We start from the raw sequence: 25,830 nt of genomic DNA, 5'->3' as shown, positions 1-25,830 counted from the left end.
ATTGGCGACTTTCCTCCTGTGCTCCATCAATTTTTTCTCTTAGACACCGGCCGGTTTGATCGATGTCACTGAATCCACAAGACAAGAGAATTTCATGCACCACCCCAGATGAACGCGCAACAAAAGGATCACGATGTTTATTGTGCAAGGCTCCTTAGTTTTTTGGGACGGATTTGTCATCTTTCAAAGTTTCCCTAGCTTTTCGGGCGCGCATAGCGCCACTCGGACGTTGCTGCGATTTCCGATCTTTTTTATGCGGTGCGAGGTGTTCTGCAGGTAAGGAATTACAACAATTCTGTTTCCATTCCTTTCCTTGAGGCGTTTGTCTTTTTTCTTTGTTTTTTCTAGCGTCCCCTCAGGGCCGCGCTCGTCCTGTCTACTTCTTCCCTGTGTATCGTCCTTTGCGTGGTTTTCGTTCTTAGTTCAGATATAGGCTATTGGGATAGCCAGCCGAGACGAGGCGTGCCACTTGCCTGTGAAAACTATTAGACGCTGAATGACAACAGGATTTTTTTAGGGCGTTATTTAGGCACTGCCCTGCCATTGCTCTCTTAATCGTGCAGTTTGGTTGGTTTGGATTGGTTTATTGGGGTTTAACGTCCCAAAGCGACTAAGGCTATGAGAGACGCCGTAGTGGAGGGCTCCGGAAATTTCGACCGCCTGGGGTTCTTTAACGTGCGCTGACATCGCACAGTACACGGGCATCTAGAATTTCGCCTCCATCGAAATTCGGCCGCCGCGGCCGAGATCGAACCCGCGTCTTTCGGGTCAGCAGCCGAGCGCCGTAACCACTGTGCCACCGCGGCGGGGTCCATGCAGTTTGGAATGGGATGAATGAAATGGTAGCAGGGGTTTGTTTGCCCTTGGATGGTGCTTACAGCACACACTTTTCCCTGCGTGTGTTAACTTTAAATCTAAAAACTGTAAAACACCATATCACAGAATTTAATGCGTCAATTTTCTCTCTCCTTTGTCTTCCTTCGTCTGCGCTCGTACGTGGTCTGCAATGCAACACCAACTCACCCGTCAGTCTGTGCTTTGCCCATCCTGCATGACGTCTGTTCATTGCGGAGCGTTTTTTGTTTTATTAGGTGGGTATGGTGGGAGGTTCTCAGTCCCCACCATGTTCTCATTCCTGCTTTCCTCAACACCTCGCCGCTTATCCTGACTGCCAGCACAACCACAAAAATAATATTTCTATACTTACTCCGTATGTATTACTCCTTGCGTGGAAGTCTTTAAAAGGTCGTATTGTGATGTCGTAGGATATAATTGTCCTACAGGTTTATAGATGCAAGATTTGAGAGGTCGCTGGCATATTTAAAATCTCACTAAACGCGTGGAAACATATTTTTGTGCGGTTGTGAGTAAGTGCGGGCGTGTTAATTTTGGGCGCAAGTATCCACTCTACCCGATGTGCGCTCAAAAACTTAACTCAAGGGCAAGCGCTGTATTTGGGGAACACGAGAATAAGTACAAAGGCGATTTCCCTCTAATACGTCATTTCCTCCGAATACAACGCGTACCCTTCGATCATGCCCAACCTACTAGCCTCCGTTACTCAGATGCTCAGCTCTCGCTACTCGTCACACACGCAAGTGACGCACGTGACCTCACGCATTCACGTGACGCTTGCCGTGCGTGCCAGACAGGCGCCATCGCATGCAGGTGAGCCGTGCTCAGAGAACCTGATCTCCATAGTCCGTACCGTACGCGCCGATTGAATCGGGTGTCGCCGACGCGCATGTGACCAGATACTCTGGCTGGTGCCTACTGAGCATCGGAGCGGAAGTGCGCGGGTTTGAACATCCACAACAGCGTAGAATATCTTACACAGGGCAGCTATGGGCGTTCGTCTGCTAAGGTGATTATGTTCGTGGTTTATTTTGAGTTGATGAAAGCAGCTTAAACAAAATTATTTTAGAGCGCAGTTCTGCGTTGTCGGCGTAACGTCTGCGTTGTAGGCGTCGTCGAAAATTTCCGGAGCCCTTCACTACGGCGTCTCATAGCCTGAGTCGCTTTGGGAGGTTAAACTGCACACGCCAAACCAAACCGTAATCGGCTGTCCAAGGGTGGCAGGGTGGCCACCTGCCAGGGGTGGCAGGTTCTGTGTGAAGAGTTGCACTCATATTTCGCATTTACGGCTATCGTAATTGCCTGTAAGTTTTTTGGTACGACCGCGTGTAATACGCGTCGTACAATGCAAGGTTAATTAATGCTGCATACAAGAGCCTTGCAACGATTCAAGAGTGAGCCCTCCTAAGATGGACGCCATTGCAGGAGAGGTGATGGAACCCGATGGGTCATTCTTTTTGCATGACCGACTCAAATAAATGTGGCACAAAGAAAAAGCCTGAACAAAGGGGAACGCACTGTCAGAAATCACCAAACATGAAATTTTATAAATTTGTTGCGAAGTTTCCTACGTGATGCTGAGTTTAAATATTAACAAATAACGTTATACTTTGTATCGTAAAAATTAACGTTAAAACCGAACATTATGCTAATCCTGGCAGAAATTTCCAGAGCCCTTCACTACGGCGTCCCTCATAGTCTGAGTTGCTTTGGGACGTTCAAACCCCATAAACATGAACCATAAACATTATGCTAATTCGTTTATCATATTGCGTTCTAAACGTTATTATAATGTTCATATGAAAGGCATGAAACATTATTACAAATACATTTCAAGCATTCTGTCCTCACCTTTTTCCACGGTTTGTACTTTCTTTCAACTAGCAGAATTTTGCAGTTCAATATCTTGGCGCCTGCAAAAGGTTTTACATACAGAGCCCCAAAGTTTCATTAGGAAACAGCGCTTATTAGTTCACCACGACCATTTCCAGGGCACAGGCACTTAACGTTGAGTTGCGAGTATTAGTTGTGTTGCATTCTAGCGTTCAAGTATCGTCCTTTTTACCCTCTCTCCTTACAATGTGCGTTCACAATTTGCTGGTCTAGTTTTGCAGGATTTCGTTACGATTTTATCGCAAATTGCATATAGGTTGTTTAAATGCTTATTTAGGTTAAAAAAGGTTATCATGGCGTTTATTTGCAACGTTTAAGAAACGTTAGAAAAAAGGTGAGTAAAAATGCTACTTAACATCTGGCCAGAACAAAAAGTAACACTGTATACATTTTAGTGCTACCTCGGTTTTCTCGCGGTCGCGCCTGCCTGCGCCGTGATTTCTTCATTATCTAGACCCGATAGCCGAGTGCGATAGTTTACCACCAGGAAGTTTGTACTTTCATCTCTAATGATCTAATCGGCGTACTACCTCTCCGAGCCCTAGCGGGAAGCAAAGCAAAGGGAACTCGTCCGCCGACGACGCTTCATTCGACCGCGGTTAGCGCATGGATCGGGTTCTCGAGCCACGCCTGTACTTGCAGCAAAGGCCGGATGCTGTCCGGTCGACTAACGTGGGCACGCCGTCGTCGTCCGAGGAGTAGCTTGTGAAAGTTTTCGTGACACGTTGCAAAGTTGACTCCAAGATGACAAAAAAAAAATTGCTGAGGCTCAGCTTGGCTAAGCCTGGGGAATGCGAAGCATATTAGTGGCTAGGCTTGATAATACATGGCTTTCCTTGGTGGAATACTTGGTCATTTTAATACAACCACTAGAAGCCTTCGTCGTGGGGGAAGACAACGGCATGGCTACAGCGGAACGCCGACTAACCCCGAGACGCGCGTTGGGTGAGCGCCTGGATTGCCACGGAAGCCGCGTCTGCCTGCCCGGTGGAGCGAGCGTTTCACCTACACCGAGTGTGAACGCGCGTTCGAAATGCGCGGGAATGCGCGGGTGTGACGGCTAGGGGTCCCACGGCGATGGCGCGAGGTGGAGGCCGGCTCTCTCATCCGATGTCACGTGGTGTGACGTCACGGTGTCACGTGGCGTGACGGCTAGGGGTCCCACGGCGACGGCGCGAGGTGGAGGCCGGCTCTCTCATCCGATGTCACGTGGTGTGACGTCACGGTGTCACGTGGGGGTCCCACGGCGACGGCGTGAGTGGTAGCTCTAGCAATATGCTTCGCATAAAAAACTGTCTCGTGCCTCAAAGGACACCGGACAACTCAGGTCGAGCCGCAACTGAGACATCGGCGCCTCTATTTTGGGGCGCACTTAAGTGGATAACCCTAGCAGATAACCCTATTTCCAGTCGTGTTTCGGTTATAGTGCCGTTAGTAGGTATAATATTTTTCTCGCAGCAGTTGACAAAAATCTGGACGTTAGGTTCGACAAGAGCAAAGTTTTAAAGGTTTTCAGGTATGTCGACGATTTTTTGGTAGTGCTAACCAAGCAAGACGAACCAGCTTACAGAGCCACTGTAAATGAAATTCTAGATGCGTTTAATGAACTGAGCCATGGTTTGGAATTCACTTGTGAATTTCCACAAAACAACAAGTTACAGGTTTTGGACTTGGAACTCTCCTTGGAACGAGATAGATTCTGTTGGATGTACAAGCCTCGAAGTCAAAAAGAGCTATTGTCCCACGAGTCAGCTCACTCAAAAACAGTTAAACGAGCCATAGCCACATCAGGATTAGGATCTGCACTAACAAAATCATGCGAGCATTGCATGCAAGAGAGCTTCCAACTGCAGACCGCACGGTTACTACAGGCAGGTTTTCCGCAGACTGTGATTTCGGCAGTGACTGAAGCTCTGCTTCAGAAAGTTAAAGGCAAGAAGAAAAACGTTACTCAGGAAAGCAATAGGAGGGTGAGGCCAGCCGTTATCCCGTATTCCCACCGGGTAGCACATAATTTGAAAAAGGTTGCAAATAAATATGAGATTCCCGTAGTCTGTTCTGCCCCTTGCAAGCTAGCTACGTTGTGTCACAGGATAAATAACGAAAAGCCAAGACAGCAAACCTGTGGCGTAAAGCATGCCAACATGTTCGTCAGATGTAGGGAAGGGGTGATTTACCAGATTCCGCTTACATGCGACGAAGTTTATATTGGACAAACCGGAAGGTGCCTAAACGAACGTTTAAGGGAACATGAGCGCTCACTTGAAACAGGCACTGGCTCTAATCTAGCGCTTCATTGCAAAGAGTGTAAATGCATGCCTCGATTACGCGAAACTGTTGTTCTTGATAGGAGTAGAGACAGCGTTGCCCGGGAGTTGAAGGAGGCTTTCTTTATAAAAAGAAAGGGCTTGGAATGTGTCAGTGACGCGTCAAAATCATTGTACAGGAGTGAACTTGCCTTTTTGGAACAACTTTGCTAAATTTTTATTGTTGACTTCGCGTGTTTCAATCGTTGAGTGTCACTGTTTCATCAACCTATACCCGTGCTGTCGGGCTGTCTCATCCCGCTACTCGACGGTCGCTTAGCTCGAACCACCACCGTTTACACGAGCCCGACAGGGGAATTTCAGCCCGATAGGCCGACTCGACCCAACGTTGTCGCGTTCATGTAAACTTCCAGTATGGCAGCGAATATGCGAGACGAGAAGCAGGGATCATGCGTTTCTATCCGTTTTTCATACTTCGTGCTACAGTCGTGGCCACCGGCTAGGCTGCCATTTTTTGTTCGTGTTGACGGTCTGTAGCTGTGTAGTGCAGTGACGACATTTGTTGACGCTCTGCTCAAGTGAAGCAGCGTCAATGGCCTTATCGCAAAGCGGGCAACAGCGGCGGTACTTGTCGTTTGCACCGGTTGCAAAGTGGATTACAGTGCCCTGGGACCAGGCGGTGTAGGGGGCAGAGCCGCAGAGAAGTCTTTTGTGGCGAAAGCAACACTACGCGAGTCGCCGAGCATTTTCGCGGAGCCGAGGCAAGGCCATACTGCGCATGCGCGAGGAGCAGTGATGTCACACGGCGCACAGCTGGCGCGCCGCCGCGCTCTCCAGTTGCGCATGCGCAGTAGCGGCGCACAGCTAGCGTGCCGGGGCCGCCGGCACGCCAACTGTGCGTAGTGACGTCACTTGCTCCTTGCGCATCCGCAGTATGGTCATGCAAGAGAACGCGAAACGGCGAGACTGTGGGCAATGTAGCTCACGCAACGATATATGGCTACGCGCAGCTGTTGCTTTCGCAATCCTACAGGTTTAACCAGAGCTAAACTACAGCCAATTTTATTTCAGCTAGCCTGAACATTCAAAGAGGCATGCTAGCTCTGCGGCAGCTGTATTTTCTATGTCGGTAACACACGTAGCTCTAGAAAGCGTGCAAGTGAAGCTTACTTCTGAAGTAGCGATTCCGCTCGTTTATTCTGCCCCTGTACCGGAATGGTCCTCGCAGTCAAGCTCCACCCTCGACGAAGCCGCTGTCCGCCGTGACGGTGCGCGACCTGAGGCTGAGGTACAGCCGCAGACTACCGCCTGTCATCGACGGAGTCAACATGACCGTCCCCATGGGCAACATGTGAGTGTGCTCGCACACCATTCTTTGCTGCGCACAACATTCGTCCATTCATGACTATAGGCGGAGCGATATCGCGCCTTATTGGGGAAACACGGTTGGTCACGATAATGCTCTCGCTTATGAATCTTGTCGAAAATACCTTGTTTTGAGTATGAAGGCATGCAATTTGGTACTTGATCCAGTGCACTCGCCGTTTCATAGTTCATATAGGGCCGGTTTGTAAAGGTCTCGACGCAAGAAATGGCTCAAAAAGATGTAGTTGGATACGCGAATAAAAAAAAAAATTGAGCAAACGATTGCGGACAAGTATTTTTCAGACATCTAGAGAACGTTCCAAGAAGGTGTTTAAAGAGGGCGGCGTTTGCTGCTAGTTCAACGAAAAGCGAGTTCAGCTACTTAGATTTCCGAAGCCGTATCTCTCGCTAGAATGGTTGTTAAGGCTGAAGGACGAGTGCCATACGTGCGGACAGGAAATATTTGGAAGAAGATTACCCCCCCCCAAAAAAAAAACAAAAAAAAACACATGCTGTCACAGTGGGATCGCCCGAAGAACATTTTCGGCCATCTTGTTTCGGTCAGCGAGGACTTGCGGAAAGAGCTTCTCGCGCAGCTTCGCATGCAATCCATTATGGCTTGACATACCTACGCCTTGCTTCATCTTACGCTATAATAAAAGTTGCTCTCAGAAAGTACAGACCTGTTGCGGTGTTTTCTCTATAGTCGTATGCACCTTAAGTCTGCAGTGAAGCTCCGCCCATATTAAGGAACGTCGCTTAAAATTCCTTCACGACAAAAAAGTAGTCTACTGGTAAAACTTTCCTTGTTACCGAAACAAAAAGTTGATAAGAAAAAAAAAATTAATTATAATGTCTAGAATTATGATGCCTGGATTGTTTAACATATTTAAACAATAACAAGCTGATTTCGTTTGTGACTGTTGTGACTGGCCAGCAAAGTACTACAGGCCGCTGCGGACCGTAGCCGAGTGTTACCATCTGCTGTTTTTTTTTTACCTTGTACCCTGTTACAGCAATTGTTAACTCCACCCAGATTCTTTAAGAAGTGAAATGCTCCTTCGGCAGAGAGTAAAACTACCTGCACACACTGCCTAGGGCCAAAAGGAATGGCAGGATGTTTATTTGCATGTTTGAAAAATAGCGCGAAAAAGACATGGACGAAATCTTTTGCTTTCGTCCTTGTCTTCTTTGGGCTGATTTTCCAAACAAGCACACATTTCAACTCTCCCATCTCAGCATCCTCGTGGTGGTTACTTTCTTCGCTTGTGCAACGCAGCGGAGCTGTATGGTCACCTCGTACAATATATCCCCCCCCCGCAAACACACACATGCAGATTTCGCACTAGAAGGAATAACCGCTCCTGCAGAGGGTGTATACGTTGTCCTTTGCCTTATCAAGAGTGCGGCGATATGAGAAAAGCGCATACTCCATCAAAAGACGTTCCCTGCACTCCTTCTCTTCAAAGAGTGCAAAGTTCCCCATCCCTGTCGTACACGCCGTATACATGAAAATATCGTGCATGCGCAATACCCTCTCATTTTCCTTTCTTCTGGGAGCCGCTGTCTTCCTGCAAATGTTGTTGCTTACCAGCACACGTCAAAGAGCAGGCGGTGAACATGTTGCGTAACGCGCGTGCATTGCAGCTACGGCCTTCTGGGCGCGAGCGGGTGCGGCAAGACGTCGCTGCTCAAGTGTCTGGTGGGGCTGTCGAAGCCGGACTCTGGCAGCGTGCTCATCTTCGGCCAGCAGCTGCATCAGGGCCTGGTGCCCGGACCGGGCGTCGGATTCATGCCTCAGGTATACACTGGCACGCCTCTGAACGCAGCCGCGACTTCAGGCGCCTCTGATTCTCACAGCGACGCCGCCTCAGGACCGAAGAGAATACTGTGGCCATTTGTGTTGTGTTGGGTTTAATGGCACATAGGCAGCTAAAGCCATCATGCGCCAAGCACAAGGTATAGGAAATGTTTTCTGTGGGATTTAATAAAAATGTGAAAAGTGCTCAGGGGTGTAAAGGGCTCAAAAAGTTTGACTACCTAGTGATAACGGAGAAAATGAGATTGAGGAATGGCTAATGGTAAAAGCTTTAAAAAGGTCAGGTAGCCTCAGCGGCCATCCTTGGCTGGGCAAGGATGTCGAGGATCGCAACCAATCAAATTAAAACCTCAGCCTTTTTTCTCACGAATGAGGAAATGGCTGAGGGACATCGTGCGAAGCCATGGGTCATGATTTATATTTTGTTGCATTGGTAGGGAAGCCACCGAAACACCCCTTCAGAGAACTGTAGTGTAAATGTCAAAAGTTGCTTTGCACGGAAATAACGCTGCAGTCCCCATATGGCGCACATTGCAGAGCCGAAGGTAACATTTGGTGATGTTTTACTGTTGACGATACTCTTTTCCCTGCTGCCGCTGTCGGTGTAGATGTTTGTTCAATGGGAGGTGGGGCCTGTCAAGCCACAAAACCGTGGCTTTTTTCTCGCCTTCCTTATCACAGTTTGCTGTGCAGCTTTTTTTTCTCGTATGCTTCTATAATGTAAGTAAATTTCAGGTTCTCTTACTTGCACCGGAGGTGCCCCGCCAGAGACGGTTTGTTCCAACTGGAAGACTGAAGCTTATTTCTTCGCACCAGGGGTGGCACTGGAGACAAATTAAACAGCAAAGAGATACACAACAACAAAAAGGTGGAACTGGCTAACACTAAGGGAGGCCCCTACTCGGCGTAGCCGAAGATGCATAGCATCTCACCTTAGCTCAGAACCCCGCTTCCGGCTCCGCGGCCCGGTTTTAAAGCCTTAAAGGCCCGGCCCACATTTGGTAGCTTCCAATCATGTTGCACTGCTCACATGATTGGTTTACCGAGAGCATGGCCAGCCCTCCAGCTTCCGTAGGGCAAAACGCCCTTTCCACAAACACAAACGCACGGTCGTGCCACCACGTGCGGAGTCGAACATTCTCTCCGCCACAAAATAAAATAAAAACACAAATACACATTCGTGCCAGCACGTGCGCGAATCGGTACCGCGGGGCGGGGGGGGACACCCGCAGTTACCGGCGCGTTCGCGAGCGGCCGCGTTCGAAGAAAGGAGACGGTTCGCTTTGAGCGCCTCCAGCCGCGTTCCGATGACCCCGCGTACACTACCGATCCCTTACAATGTAAAATTTGGGCTGTGGTAGAATGAAGAAACTCAAACTCAAACCTCTGCATATTATCAGCCTCTACGCTAGCGGGAGGAGACAAATGTTGATGACAGAGGACACAAGCTGTAAGAGTGACAAACAAGACAAGCTAGTTATGGGTCTTGCAAGGGTGGAAGAGCGGACTAGTTGGTAGTTCATCTTGGGGAAAAGCACAGCGCACTCCTAAGACAAGGACGAAGAAAGACAATACCAGCGCTGTGTCGTCTTGTCTTTCTTCGTCCTTGTCTTAGGAGTGCGCTGTGTTTTTCCCCAAGATAGTTATGGGCCATTCGGCTAGCGTAAGGGAACAAGTGCAGAGGAGGCGAAGAACGACACCCAATGCTGAATTACCGCACAAACTCAAGATAGAGTTTAGAATTCCTGTGGTCTCAAGGTCCTGGTACACCAAGGCGTCATTATGGCGCGCTTGCGTCCCGGCTAATAGTGTGGCACTAAACAGTGCTGCCAATGTTACTTTTACGCATAGTATGCGACGTGGTGGCAATGTCGCCTTACCTCCAAGTCTCGCTCGATCCTCTGTCGCCTTACCTCCAAGTCTCGCTCGATCCTCAGTACTGTGGGGGACGCGAACGCTCGTCTCATCGCAGGAACTGGCGCTGCACCCGGACTTCACGGTGGCCGAGAACATGTACTTCTTCGGCCAGCTGCGCGGAATGCCCATAGAGAAGATCTACGAGCGCATCTCTTTCCTCTGCACCTTCTTCCAGCTGCTGCCCGCCGACCGGTTCGTCGAGCACCTCAGGTACGCGTACACGGATGTGCACCACACAGGTTCGCACCCCGGCTGCTCGAAGTCTAGCAAGGGTACTACACTGCCGACTGCCACCACAGGGAAGACCCGGTTCAATTGTACACGCCCAACCTCACATGCGAACGTACTAGGTGATTCCTTAGGCTCTATGGCGCAAGGGGAGTTGCGCTCAAAGATTCTGAGACTGAGTTCATTGGTCTAATACTGCAGTGAGTTCATCGGCATATTTTGTCTTTTTTTTTGGAACCGAAATGAGATTTTTACGAGAAAATTCTCAGAGAACAAGCAGGACGACCCCTATGGTGTATGTTTACGGGTGATTAACGTCCCAAAGCGATTCAGGCTATGGGGGGCGCCGTAGTAAAGCGCTCGGGAAATTTCGACCACCTGGGGTTCTTTAACGTGCACCGATATTTCAGACTACTCGGGCCTCTAGAATATCGCCTCTATGGAAATTCGGTCACCGCGGCCGGGATTGAACCCGTGTCTTTCGGGTCAGTACTCGTGGGTCTTTGTTGATTTCCCCATTTGACACCATGGTTGGGTGGAATGTCCATGCAAGCCACCGGTACCATTCCATCGGCTCTGACGCGAGCTACTTTGGAGGTTCCTTACAGCTGTTTTTCTATAGTGTCATACAGATGCCACACCGCCTATGTGAATTCGGGTTGCGGTGCTTGAAAACTGGGCGGTAGGGAACAATACGTCCAGAGTCGCAGCAGTGCACTCGCGACTGGAGCCGAACGCACCCAGCTTACGTTCATCGACCTTGTCAGACACCCCTCTTTTAAGAGTGTCACTGCCTTGACACCGTCGTTTAAAAGTGCTTGCTGCTGGATGAGTAGGTCATCTATCATGATACCTGTAAGGCGCCAGGAAGGAAGGCGTACAACAAGGACAGCCACGTCCTTTTCTTCTTTGTCCCGTGAGTGTCGCGAGCCCTTTCTTCCCGCGGTGCCCATATATCCTCGGCCCGTATACATACGAAGTCTGTTAGAAAAGTATCCGACTTTATTTTTTTTTGCGAACACCTGATGGATATGAGACAAACGCGCTTGCATCAGGCGACCTTGAACCTTCATGCGCATGCATGAATTTTTTCCCGCCTGCCGATAGCGTCAGTCGCTGGGAAGCAGCGTTTGAGTGAGGCAGTGTGCAGTGCTCTCGTCGGTTTTTTATTGCAAGGAAAATGGCGGAGTGAAAGGAGCAGCGCTACTGCAACAAATTTTGCCATAAACTTGGCGACAGCCGAGTGGAAACCATTCGGAATATTCAGACGGCTTTCGGTGCAGATGCTATGAGCAGCACACAGTTTAAGCAGTGTTACAATTGTTTTAAAGATGGCCGCACATAGGTGGAGAACGAGCCACGCTCCAATCGGCCATCAACATGCCAAAATGACCAGGTCATTGCCGAACTGAACGCCATGGTGATGCGGGACTGTCGCGTCACTATCCGAAAAATTGAGGAAGAGGTGGACATGAACAATTTCTCCGCACATTCCATTATCACCGAAGATTTGGCCATGGAGAGGGTTGCGGCGAAATTCGTGCCGAAGCTGCTCACGGTGGACCGAAAGCAGCTTCATGTTGAAGTCTCACAGGACATGCTGGATTCCGCAAACAGTGACCCCTACGTCATCAACATCATAATCACTGGTGACGAGTCTTGGGTGTACAGGTACGACCCGGAAACCAGATCCCAGTCGTCAGAGTGGAAGCATTCCACGTCACCAAGACTTAAGAAGGCCCGCCAATTGCGCAGCAATGTGAAAGTGATGCTGACTGCTTTCTTTGACACCCTCTGTGTGGCAGACCACGAGTACGCACTCTACAGGGTCAAACAATGACCAAAGAGTACTACACGGATGTCCTCCGTTGCCTACGTGATGCTGTGCGGCGCAAGAACCCGGAGCTGAGGTCAACAGGAAATTGGCGCACCCATCGCGCCAATGCTCCTGCACATTCCTCGCACTCGAATCAGATTTTTTGGTGAAAAACCAGACTCCTGTAGTTCAACAGACTCCTTACTGTCCTGATATGGCCCCTGCGATTTCTGGCTGGTTCCCAAAATCAAAAGGCCATTGAAAGGAGCGCGATTTCAGACAAGGAAGAACATTATGGCTGCAACGACAGCTGAGCTAAACTCCATTCCGAAAAGGGCCTTTTCGGAATACTTCCCACAATGGCAGCACCGCTGGGAGAAGTGTGTGGAGTCCCAAGTAGACTAGTTTAAAGATGACTAGGTTTGCAACGCTCCAGTTATGCAAGTTTTTTTTTTAACGGCCGAAGGTCGGATACTTTTCTAACAGACCTCGTACACACGCAGTGGAGGCCAGCAGCGTCGGGTGTCCCTGGCGGTGGCGCTGATCCACGAGCCGCCCTTCCTGATCCTGGACGAGCCCACGGTGGGGCTGGACCCGCTGCTGCGCGAGGCCATCTGGCGCTACTTCCTGGTGCTCTCGCACGAGATGCACACCACGCTGCTCGTCACCACACACTTCATCGAGGAGATCGCCGACGCCGCACTGGTATGTATACCTACGTAGCACACGTACGCCTCAGATGACGCAGTCCAAATGAACCTTTGGACATGCGGCTGGGCTGAAAAGAGACGTAAACTAAATTCGAAGTATGGAGAACTGGGCCAGTCGGTACATGGTCACACGTAATGAAATCAGTGTGGAAGGAGACGCAAACACAGACCTCCAGCAGTGGAACTGCAACTCGGGTGCCATCGGTTTCCTTCGGTGCAGAACTCTTGAAATTACGTACCGTCCGACCCCCCGCCCCTTTCCTTCAAAATGATTATGTCATGCGTGGAATGATCACTGAAGGGGGTACCTGTGATACCATAACTGCTAACTGCTGTGATGCTTGTATTGTGTTTGCACCTTCGTACTGAGAGCCACTAAATGGGCTATTTGGAACATACTCTTTATGGTAGTGCTACGTTGCTTGAAATGAAGCAACAACGAACATATGTTCGGGGAATGCAAACACCTGAGGCTGTTCTACACCAACTTAATAACTTGATCAACCTCTGCGGCAGTCGCCGGATTATTTAGTCGTTGCTGTCTATACCTGCCTGTGTTCAGTTCCTTATGTCAGGCCTCCGCAAGCCTAAGCATCTCAGCACTAGCGCATCGTTCTACGGGTTCGTCGCATTTTGCGGTCAATTATCTCCCGGAGGAAATGTCGACATAGCAAGTAACGAATTCTCATGACCGTCTGGACTCCCAAACAAGTTATGAGGCAGTGTGGAGCTGGGCGCCCATTAGGTGCTACTGCGCACGCGCAGAAGGTTCGATGGCGACTGTTCGCATGCATGTGTCACGGCTACGCGCACTTAGCCCGCCGTCCTCTCAGCGAGACCGGCCTGCTCGCGGTGGAGCTCACAAGGGGTGGCGATGTCTTTGCAGGTGGGCGTGATGAAGAACGGCAAGATCTGGTGCGAACAGCCGCCCAGTGAGCTCATGGAGACCTACGGCTCAGTCACCTTGGCCGACTCCTACCTCAAGGTGGGCGATGGAGCGAACTTTAATTCCAGTGCTAATTTCATTTTCACCGCCTCGGGTAGCACCAATTCATTGTCATCTCCAAATAAAATGCACGCTGAATCCTACTGCCGACAGAGGCTATGCGTTATTTGCATAACAGAATACCCATTCTCGCATAGGGTACCTTGCAAAGAAGCAAGGCTCACGGTCTCTAAACGTTTGCGGGGCCCCATCAGAATCTCGCTGGCTGGCTCGCTCGCTCGCTCGCTCGCTCGCTCGCACGCTCACTCACTCACTCACTCACTCACTCACTCACTCACTCACTCACTCACTCACTCACTCACTCACTCACTCACTCACTCACTCACTCACTCACTCACTCACTCTCACTCACTCACTCACTCACTCACTCGCTCACTCACATTCACTCACTCACTCGCTCACTCACATTCACTCACTCACTCACTCACTCACTCACTCACTCACTCACTCACTCACTCACTCACTCACTCACTCACTCACTCACTCACTCACATACATACATACATAGATACATACATGCATACATACATACATACAGAGAATTCCGTTTTTATGTGCGGGAATTTAAAAAATTCCTGTGAGCAAACTACTGGCCTAATCGAGAGCAAACTTCGCTCACGGGGTAGCATATTATGGTCTACGTTATTTGAGATGTAATTAAACGTCGGTACTTGCCTGCATTTCCTGAAATTATGAAGAAACTGCTGTCAACTGCGAGAAAAGCTGTCGCAGACGAGAGCTATACGCGAGCCGAGCAGCTGGTTTGACGCGCTTGCCTCGCCTTCCGGCAGATGGCGTGCCCTGTCAAACCAGCTGTTCGGCTCGCGTATAGCTCTCGTCTGCGACAGCTTTTCTCGCAGTTGACAGCAGTTTCTTCTTAATTTCAGGAAATGCAGGCAAGTACCGACGTTTAATTACATCTCAAATAACGTAGACCATAATATGCTGCCCCGTGAGCGAAGTTTGCTCTCGATTAGGCCAGTAGTTTGCTCACAGGAATTTTTTAAATTCCCGCACATAAAAACGGAATTCTCTGTACATACATACATACATACATACATACATACATACATACATACATACATACATACATACATACATACATACATACATACATACATACATACATACATACATACATACATACATACATACATACATACATACATACATACATACATATTTATTTTGTCATATTTACACATGGAAGTATGTGTGCCCGCGGAAGCGCAAGACAGGGCGCTTGTGGGCGGGCCACGGCACTCAAACAAAGTGCAGACTCAGTACAGACAAAATTACATGGTTTGCAAATTAAGAGAGAAAAAAAGAAAAACATATATTGATAGGAACAACAATCACACTTGTACACACTGAAAAAGTAGGTTAAATACATAGATTATGAGGATGCAACAACAACAACAACAAAAAAGCACCCGTGCTTCATAACACATATCAACAAGACCTTCAGAGTGTTTCGAGCCATGATGTCAGTGTACCGTTTTTAGGAATCTAGACGTAACTAGCCAGGATTTTACTTGTGATTTGACCTCTTTGATAGTCTGCAATGATAGTATTTTTGTTGGAAGCTGGTTAAAAAGGAAGGGGATGTAGAACATTCGGCACCTTTTTCCATAGTGTGTATATATCTTGGGAAGTTTAAACGGCTCTACTTTTCTTAGTATTTTAGGTTTGTTCACAGGAAGCTTAAAGTTATTAGAAAAGTAGTTTCTACTTATTACTACATGTGCAAATAAATCTTGAATGAAGTACACATCAGCTGCAATCATTCTTTCAACACTATCTAAGGTCTCCTTAGACGTGCCATACAAAATATTTGCGGAAATTCTGTTCAGTAATCTATCGATTCGGTTCCTTCTAGACAACGCACATGAGCCATAAACAGTGACACCATACCTTAATATAGACTCTCCTATAGCCTTAAACACAAGCTGACGAAACCTAACAGAAGTATTGAATTTCATTCTGTAAAGATACATAGAAGTAACACGGAGTCGTTTGATGAGATGCTCAACATGAGCAGACCAAGACATGTTGGCGTCGAGATGAATGCCTAGATATTTGACTCTTTCAGACAAGGGCAGTGAAACACATTGACATCTAGGGCAGAAAGTACCGTGCACAATAACAGATTCCTTTAATATGACCTTTTTGTGCGGATTTCTAAAACAAACCAGAGCCGTTTTCTGCTTGTTAATGTAAATCTGGTTACCTGAAAACCAATCACACACTTTTTTAACATCCGTTTGTAGCAGCTCTGCAGCCCTGTTGTACGACTCATTCGGAACAAGGAGCGCTGTGTCATCAGCGTACTGGTAAAGTACCGAATTCAGTCTAAGGTATGCCAAGTCATTTACATAAATATTGAAAAGGAAAGGTCCTAAAACGGAGCCTTGTAGCACGCCATATAGAAGAGGTTTGAAGTCGCTGAAATTATCTTTGACTCGCACAACCTGAACACGATTTGAAAGGTAGTTTGAGAAAAACATGAGGTAAGGTCCGCGAAATCCAATGTTCTCTAATTTCTGCAACAGAATGCCGTGGTCCACTGTGTCGAAAGCTTTGGTTAAGTCTAAAAACAATCCAAGGACAATCTCATTTCTATCTATATGCATGTTAATTTTGTCACAACAATCTTCTAGAAGATCTACAGTGCTAGTCTCGCGCCGGAAACCATACTGTGTGCCATTTAGGATATCAAATCGGTCACAAAACGACAACATGCTCTGATATACGATTTTCACCATTAAAATAGTAATGGTAGGCAATATAGCGATTGGTCGGTAGTTTCTCTTATGAGTTTTTTTGCCCGACTTATAGATGGGCCGTATAACGGATATTTTCATACCTTGGGGTATTTCCCCTGTTCAGAAGCAACCGTTAAGAATATGCAGGAGCACAATTTTTAGTTTTCTGTAATTATTTTTTAGATCTCGTAGTCTGATCTTATCGTATCCGGGAGGTTTGCTCAGTGGGAGGACCTGAAGAATATTCCATAACTCAGTGTCATCAACCGTCGGTAAGTACGCAGAGTTTGGTACGTTTGGACCATAGTATGGAGCCGGAGGAACTTTAGGTTGCGCTTTTAATTCCTTCACAGATGTAGCAAACTGTTCGCTGAACGAGTCCGCCGTAGATTGATTACTTTCACTGCCAAAGGTACGGGTTAATTCAGTATCTAGATTTTTGTTCTTAGTTTTACCCATTATATCATAAAGAAGTCCCCACGTTTTTTTCATATTACCGCGGCATTTTACAAACTCAGCAGAGTAAAACCGCCGCTTTCCTAATCTTAACTTTGATGTAAGTTTATTCCGAACTGTACGATACAACTTCTGTAACTCAGTGTCGGATGGACTGCTCTTACAAAGTTGCCAAAGCTTGCTTTTTTCAAACGATAACGCCAACATGTCATTTGTTATCCACTTCTTTTCATGGTTTCTTGGTTTTTCTTCACCTCTCTCATGGAGCATGAGTAAATTTCGTTGAATTTCTTAACAAATAAATCATATGCGTCGGTGTGATGATGTATTGTTAAGCTTTCCCAGTCAAAGTTTTGGATCAGGCCACTTACACGCCGGTCGTCTAGAATGGTTATTGTACTTGAAGTTGACATTGGTGTTACAGGTTCGCTGTTGACCAAACAAAGAGCCTGAAAATAATGATCTGCCACTTTTTCTCGTATCACTGCAGCCACTAAGTCTAATGTTGGGCATCTTACAGCAATGTGATCAATACAAGACTGAGTAAGCCGTGCACCAGCAAATTCCTCGCGAGTATAACTACGAATAGTATGGTGTATGCCATAACCAGCTAATAAATCGAGATAATCCTCAACGCCACTTTTCTTTGGCTGTAAAATGTTAATGTTAAGGTCTCCCGCTAGTATAACATTACTCTGAGAATGTTTGCACAAGAAGCAGGAAAGTTCAGAAAGAAATAATTGCAGGTCAGAGTTAGGCGGACGGTAGACAGTAATAACCACGACTCATCATGATTACTAATAGAAAGCGAAAGAACCTCTGCAGCCATAAAAGTGCAAGTTAATTCCTCAACAAACCATGCATCTCTAACAAACACTAAGACGCCGCCACCTCTACCTGAGCAACTACAGAGCGAGAATGACTGAAAACCCTGCAATATAAACCCGAGAGCCTTTGGCTTATCTACATTTATTTCAGTTAACACCACAACGTCTAAATGCTTTAATAACTGACACAAGTAGACATTTAGCTGGTCCCAGTGCCTTCTAATGCTCCTGATATTTACATGTACGAGGTCAAGTACAGGTTTTGAACATGAAGTCGTGAAGACGTGATCTCTGTGTTCTTTCCATTCAGGAAACGAATCAAACCTTTCGCACATGTTCATTGCAGTTTGTTGATATCGTCTTCATTCTGTATCTTTATCACAGTAGAACCCTCCACTTTCCTCATGAGCACGTGTCCATTCTTTGCCCAAGCATATTTGTATGATTTTATCTTGGCAGCGTTTTTAGCGAGCCACAGTAGCTTTTTTGTATAGGCAGTTAAGTTCTCATTGATGTAAATGTTCTCATCACTCAGTGTGTAGCGCTTTCGAAGCCAGAGCTCACGGTCACTCATTGACTTGAACTTGACAAGAATTACAGGAACTTTGCCATCTCTGGCCGGCAATCTGTGAACGGCGTCTACACATACAACAGTTTCTTCCGGGATTTCCAACCTGTTTGCAAGTGACTTCAATTCAGATACCAGATCCTCCTTGTCTGCTTTCTTAATTCCATGTATCTCAATGTTCTGCTTACGAGAATAAGCTTCGAGATTGTTCACTGTGTTTCTAAGTTCATTTATTACAATAGCTTTCTCTGCTAAACTCTCAGCCTGTTCAACGCAATGCTTTTTTAGTTCAGCTACCTGAGTGTTCTGCGCGGCCAGCGACGTCTTAATTTCCTCGTAGTTTGAAGAAAACAGGTCCATCGCAGTTTCGACGCTCTCAATGATTTTGCCTTGCTTGTCAATTTTTTCTATTACAGAATCACTCACTCACTCACTCACTCACTCACTCACTCACTCACTCACTCACTCACTCACTCACTCACTCACTCACTCACTCACTCACTCACTCACTCACTCACTCACTCACTCACTCACTCACTCACTCACTCACTCACTCACTCACTCACTCACTCACTCACTCACTCACTCACTCACTCACTCACTCACTCACTCACTCACTCACTCACTCACTCATTCACTCACTCACTCACTCACTCACTCACTCACTCACTCACTCACTCACTCACTCACTCACTCACTCACTCACTCACTCACTCACTCACTCACTCACTCACTCACTCACTCACTCACTGGGGTTCGATTCCCAACTAATTATCCCAATTTTTCTTTCAGCGCAATTACTTTACTACATATACTTACATGTCCTAATGACGTTTGAGCCATGTTGTGATCTTGTAATCAAAATTTCTGTGATGCTTTAATCACTTTTATATTCCGCGGCTCCGGCTGGGTCACATCGCCACCCAATCGCAAACTTCCGGTCACGGAGTCCTTTGATCATCAACGTCACTAAGCGTTCCACTATTAAATTTCCTTAGCAGTAAATGTATTTTGTAACCGAACAAAACGTCAACAGAGCCACAAAAAGCAAAACAATAATTTTTCTTGAGGAGCGAAACTTGGGTAGAGCTGTCCTCCTTGTCCGTTTAAACATGGCCGACGTTGGCACGCACAAGAACAAGTTTTGGTGCGTTAGCATTGGGACCACCGTTTAGCATTGATCGTCTTTTTTTTTTAGGCGAAAGCCTTTAATGGCTCATACTGTCGTCGGTTAAAAAGCGTGTCACACGCGTTTAACTCGGGAACTAAGAAGGATAGAAGAAAAGCAATGGTTGTTTAAAATAGAGGAGGAAGTAATGAACCTTGAAGCCAAGTTCATGACTGTAGATTAATTAGTTAATTAGTTATAGCCAAAAATGTCCAAACTGCGTCGAAATAGCGCGGACGTCGATAAAACCATGGGAATAATGTGACGTCACATCCACTGGAAGTCGTCATCCCATAGTGAAAATTGTCACAGAATGGTCGGAAAAACGTCGGATATGTGTCAAATTAGATGGAGAAATGTGTAATTAAGCGTAATTAACATTAAAAATTCTCGAAAGATGTATAATTTGGGTATCGATATAGCCACAGGAACAGTGGGACGTCTCATCCACCGAAGTCGTCACGGCATAGTGTCCTCGGCTTTCGCCTGTCAACACTTGTCCTCGAATTTTTTTTTGCCGGTACAGATATGCGGGGCCTTGGAGCTGCCGGCCGATGAGAAGCCGAAGTCGGCCGCCGGCGAGCCCAAGGAGCAGGGGGGGTCGCCGCACCCCCGACCCCGGCTGGCGCCCGCGGTGGCCGTGCAGCCGTGCCCCGTGCCCGAGTCCCTGCTCACGTGGTCCAACTGGGGGCCCGTGCGGAGCTGCACGCGCGTGCGCGCCCTGGTCATCAAGAACCTGCTCAAGATCATGCGCAGGCTGGTGTGAGTGCAGCTGCTCTGTGTACCCTATCTCATCATCATCAGCCTGACTACGCCCACTGCAGGGCAAAGGCCTCTCCCATGTCTCTCCAATTAACCCCATGTCCTTCGCCAGCTGCGGCCACCGTATCCCCGCAAACTTCTTAATCTCATCCGCCCATCTAACTTTGTGCTGCCCCCTGCTACGCTTGCCTTCTCTTGGAACCCACTCCGTTGCCCTTAAGGACCAGCACTTATCTTGCCTTCGCATTACATGCCCTGCTCAGGCCCATTTCTTCCTCTTGATTTCAAATATGATGTGATTAACCCGCGCGTGTTCCCTCGCCCACTCCGCCCTCCTCCGATCACTTAACGTTACACCTATCATTCTTCTTTCCATAGCTCGCTGCGTTGTCCTTAACTTAAGCTGAACCCTCTTTGTTAGCCTCCACGTTCCATATGTGCACACGCTTATATCACGCCCGTGGCAGACCACTTTCCCTTTCTATTACCCGGAAAATATGTGGTCAAGTAGGGCCATCCAGGCTGAAGAAACTATGTGTTACAGACGTCGAAGCAACACCTCTGCTCTCGATTCACATGTATGTTACGTTGAAGGCAGCTGGTGGAAAGCGTGCTTACTCGACGTCTGTACTATCTAGCGGAAAACTGAGGCCAGTGCCGAGTTATGTCCCTTCTGAGAACTCCGTCTGTAGCAGAACCGTCCTTCAAGGCTGCTCATTCAACCTCGCGTTCAGTTTAATCAATGTAGCATGAGCTGATTTTCGAGTCATTCACGACTCTCTGTTTTCGGTCAGAGCAAATCGCGCGTCCTGTGGCACTGACCCGAAGCCACCTTGCTATGACCCTGCAGAGCCTCCGTATGCGGTACACTAGATAATGACATCCACGCAGTCAGCCTGTGCGCCTTGCGCACACTGAAGTACGCTGTGTACTGAGTGGCAAGCTTGTCACCCTGTTTTAGATTAGCATGCATCCAGCCCCAGGACACCGGACACAGACCAATAAGGCCGATAAATAAAAATTAGGCAATGGCTTAGCTAGGCTATGCCAGGTCTTGCGTAGCGTGAGTGCAGTTCCACGGCGCGGCGCGCCTGCTACCCTCTGGAACGCGCGCCGGCGCCGGTGCGTCTGCCAGGTCTATGACGTCACTTTTCTGGAATGCAGAGCTGTCGGGTCTCCCCCGCGCAGCGGCGGTGCCGCGATGCCGCGACGGTGACGCAGCGGCGGTGACGGGATGCCGGCCGCACTCAGCGCCTGTACACTGCCGCCCTACACGTGTATGTTTTCAGGGAAGGAGACTAAGCTGAAGATTTTGGTAGCTGCACTCGACGCGAGCATGAGTCTGATGACAGCTTCAAGAGCTCCGGCGTGTACAATGAGCGCGCATGTTATTGCGACGAGGCACTATTAGTGAACCTTGAGACATTTGCGAACTGCACCAATTTAGGACCATGCTGAAGCAAAGTATTTACCATGCGTCAATCGTGCACGCACGCTGCCGACAGGGGCGGTTTTATAGGGCTGGAAGGCACTTACCCCCCTAAGCGAGAAATTTTACTTAGGAAAACCATGCTGAACCCAACTTTTCCGACGAAAAAAGTCCGGCAAATGCATGGTTAAAATAGGACCGCTTCCCCTTTCCAACGGCCCCCTGCAAGACAGACCCGTAAATCCGCTCCTGAAGAAACTCGGCCAATTATGGTCAAATGTTTAGGGGAATCCCCCAAGGTGGAGTAAATTTGTAATAAGGGAGCAATTACTCATTGCCATCCACCCAAGCGCAGCCATACGGCTACAAAGGAAAGCTAAACAGCTTCCTCAGAAACTTAGTAGTTAAAGAAAAATTCGTCCTGGTCCGGGGTTCGAACCCGGGACCACCGCTTCACCGAAGCAGTCGCTCTACCAATTGAGCTAACCGGGGCGGCAAGCTTATGGTAGGGCGAGAGCGAATTGATCAATAACTCGAAATGGGAACAGTGTTGGTCAATTATATACTTCCGTGGTGTGCCTGTATTTTTCTCGACGGTCCGTTCGTGAACCTGGCCTCGATCCCATTGGCATATGCATGTGGACCAACGGTGGCATTTTATGTTAGCATTGAGCGAACGCCGCGCGAATTTTACGAACGATGCTAAGTCATTTAAACAAAGCAGGGTTGTAAAAGCTCGGAAGGATAGAAAAATTTACAAGTGGCACCGTCTTCGGCACAGCGATAAGGCTGGGTGGAAAACAGTTTTTTAATATATAATTCTCTCGTTTACGTGCAAAAAACGTCATTCAATTTAAGTCGCTTTCACAGTGCGCATGCTTAGAGCTATTCATCAAATTCTGCGTCCCGGTGTACCATTTGCTAGTCAACCTGTATTCACTGCGGTATAAAAATGTTCAGCCAGATTCGCCCGCTACGCTTCCACTGAACACATCGGCTGCACAAAAGGCATTTGTGGACTACGTACCAACGCACACCGTAGTTTTTATTGTTAGGTCAGTCACAGTTATTCTGACTTCATTGTTGTAACTGCACAGGAATCGTCGTCACCATTGCGTTTCTTTGGGTCACTCATCGTTCAGGCGAAATCGTAGTCAAACTCACAGACAATGCACCTGATGCACGCTCCCTAAGAAAGAAACAACAGCAGCGGCGCTCATTGAAAAATGTCACATTTTCCATTGCGTCCATCTGCGCGCAAAAGGCGTTTTCTTGCTCTGCTGCCTGTTTCGCTTTAAGAGGGTTAACTGCTGAGCTAGTTGGTTTTCAGACACAATAAGTGATTTTTAGCGCAACGGGGACTCAACACAAGAACACAACAAAAGCGCCCGTCTTGTCTTCTTTCTTGTGTTGCGTCCCCGTTGCGCTAAATATAATTTATTATGCCTGCTTCGCGTACATATGCTGTACAACGTGAGTAGGTGGCTGCAATTATTCCGGGGCCTTCCAAAACGGCACCTCTTTCTCTCTCGCTTCCTTCACTTCCCTTTTCTTCGCTTCCCTCACGGCGCGGTGGAGGTGAGAACTAAAGCATTTCCTGTAGCTTTGATATTCTCAAAACCGATTTTCATTTTTATTTATCATCGTGGGAAACCACCACCGTTGGCGTGTGACCAAAAAGAAAGCCTCCGCACAGCTGAGGCTCCCGTTTTCTTCACACATGTGCGCCATGGCCAGGAAGTGCGTCGTATCATTTCGCCATTACTGCCGCGTCGTAATGAGCCCGTCAGTGTAACAACGCAAGCGCAATTCCTGACATATTTCATGGTTTGATACTGATTACTCAATTTCATGGGGGGGCCAGTTAAGTTTTCCTAGGCGCATTATTTCCCTACTCAGGAGGTTTCAAAGTGTACACATCTTTTAAAACGTTTCTATTCGATACTTGTTGACAAGAAATCTTGGAGAGCGGATTTCTAATCTCATTCTTCGTTTAAAAAGCCGTCCCTGGCCTTGACGTGCTCATCTTTGTGCCTGAGCATCGACCTAGACTGTGAGCACGGCACCGAGTTGGAGGTTGACTGTACATTTAATCACGTAATATTCACGAACATCGGTACTGATGGTATTCCGGTGCATTGCTTGTGAATATGTATCCTTCATTTTGAAAGAAAAATACAGCGCGAACAGAGAGGACGGGCGAAGAATGGGTGTTGTGCACCTGTTCTTCGTCCGTCGTCTCTGTTCGCGCTGTATTATTCTTTGAAAATGAACGTCACCCAACTTTCCCAACTTTTTATCCGAATGTGTGCCCTATGCGTACTTGCCCGGTTTCTCGCGCCATTCTCGCGTCAAGTCCTACAATGTCCACCTCTGCCAGGACGGTGGTGTTTCAGCTGGTGGTGCCGTCTTGCGTGGGCGTCGTCTTCTGCCTGTTCGTGGGCGGCAAGCCGTACGACCTGCCCGTCGGCGTGGTCAACGACGACGGGGACGGCGAGTTCAGCCGGGCCTTCCTCGGCGAGATCTCCGCCCAGACCGTCAGCCAGGTGAGGGAAACACGGGGCTCACTCTGCCACGTCTTTGCATGTCCTTGGACACGCCCAGGGCCATCCATTCGCGGCCTTGTCCCAGTTCATGCTCTTTGCACTATATAAAAGGGAACGCAATCTGCACTGCTGGAAAGAGAAGATATGCTATCTGTTGAGGGCCTGCACATATACTCCAACCAAAAAATAGGCAAAATGGGACTAACTGCAGCACTAGCCAAGTCCAGTTAGTCGACGATGAGACAAAATGTGACTGCTGTCCCATCACACTTGCCTCTAAGGGACTAATGGTTGTTCTTGGGGTATTGGCTGTGACATCGTAGCTAGTGCGTAACGGACAAATCCCTTCACCCCACTTACTCCGCCCGCCGTGGTGGCTCAGTGGTTACGGCGCTAGGCAGCTGACCCTAAAGACGCGGGTTCGGTTCCGGCCGCGGCGGCGGATTTTCGATGGAGGCGAAATTCTAGAGGCCCGTGTACTGTGCGATGTCAGTGCACGTTAAAGAACCCCAGGTGGTCGAAATTTCCGGAGCCCTCCACTACGGCGTCCCTCATAGCCTTAGTTGTTTTGGGACGTTAAACCCCAATAAACCAAACCAAATCACTTACTCCATTCTAGTATAATGAGTGGCTATGAGCACCGAGCTCGTTTAGAATGAAATAGAGCCAGTGCGCGATTTGCGCTGTTTCGACTACTCTCAGCAAGCACAGACGTATTCCCCTACCACTTCCAACGCTTCGCCGCCTTGTTGCGCTCCGATACTGGTTTCTGTTTATTAATTTTTAGACGCATCGTTCTGTTTGCTTGTCAGTCATTGATCACGCTTTTTGATTCGTCCCTTGAGTTACTTAGCAAGGCAGTGCCATCAGTGAATTGAATATTTTGCGCGCTACGAACGAGGCTTAGATACGGGTTCTTCTGCGGATATTTTACTTAGTGAAGAGCCTAAAGATTGCATTCTAGTGTGTGACGTCTTTGGAGCTTCAGCAGTTAATCCCGTCGTTTTGGCTTATCAGAGGGCGCAGACACAAAATTTAAAAAGCGAACAAACGATATGATTTGTTTAATAGGTCGTAAGTTTCAGGCGTGGGCGTTGACTGGAGCATCAATTTAATATGGGGCTGAATGTTATCAGAGGAGCCCTCGGCATTTCAACCCGCATATAGTGACGTCACGGTTAACTTGCCCCAGTTATTTGGGCGTCACGGAACCCAGTGGCTGTTCACAGCAACAACCAGTGCTTGCCGGCGAAGCCTACGTCCTCAGGAATGTGGTAGTCCAGGTTGGCCAGTCGAACATGACGTCAAGGAGCTCTTCACCGCTGGTGCCCACCTACCACAACTGCCCTTAAAAAATCTTTTGTAATTATTTATTCACACTGCGCACTGGAGTTATGAGTTCTTTTCCATGATTGCTTGGTGCGTAGGCCTCT

The 25,830-nt window shown here is 48.0% G+C and overlaps 1 protein-coding gene across 3 annotated transcripts in view; it reads left to right on the top strand.

The window, feature by feature from the left end:
- The first annotated feature begins 3,440 nt into the window (after positions 1-3,440).
- The window catches only part of LOC149325399 (ABC transporter G family member 23-like), a 48,466-nt gene continuing 26,076 nt past the window's right edge, over positions 3,441-25,830 (top strand). For 2 of the 3 annotated variants that reach the window (XM_089564043.1, XM_089564044.1), the window contains exons 1-8: positions 3,441-3,693; positions 6,244-6,366; positions 8,028-8,181; positions 10,172-10,326; positions 12,664-12,865; positions 13,757-13,855; positions 20,187-20,422; positions 24,232-24,397. In XM_089564043.1, the coding sequence (XP_089420169.1) occupies positions 3,575-3,693; positions 6,244-6,366; positions 8,028-8,181; positions 10,172-10,326; positions 12,664-12,865; positions 13,757-13,855; positions 20,187-20,422; positions 24,232-24,397 (1,254 nt within the window). In that variant the 5' untranslated portion in view covers positions 3,441-3,574. Of the gene's footprint in view, positions 4,003-6,243; positions 6,367-8,027; positions 8,182-10,171; positions 10,327-12,663; positions 12,866-13,756; positions 13,856-20,186; positions 20,423-24,231; positions 24,398-25,830 lie in introns of all 3 variants that reach the window. The other variant, XM_089564045.1, reaches the window with a different exon arrangement.

This window comes from Amblyomma mixtum, chromosome 10, assembly GCF_055824585.1.
Source record: "Amblyomma mixtum isolate Tamu chromosome 10, ASM5582458v1, whole genome shotgun sequence".
Taxonomy (NCBI): Eukaryota; Metazoa; Arthropoda; class Arachnida; order Ixodida; family Ixodidae; genus Amblyomma; species Amblyomma mixtum.
The sequence above is the reverse complement of the archived record's forward strand: the minus strand, read 5'-3'. Positions and strand labels throughout refer to the sequence as shown.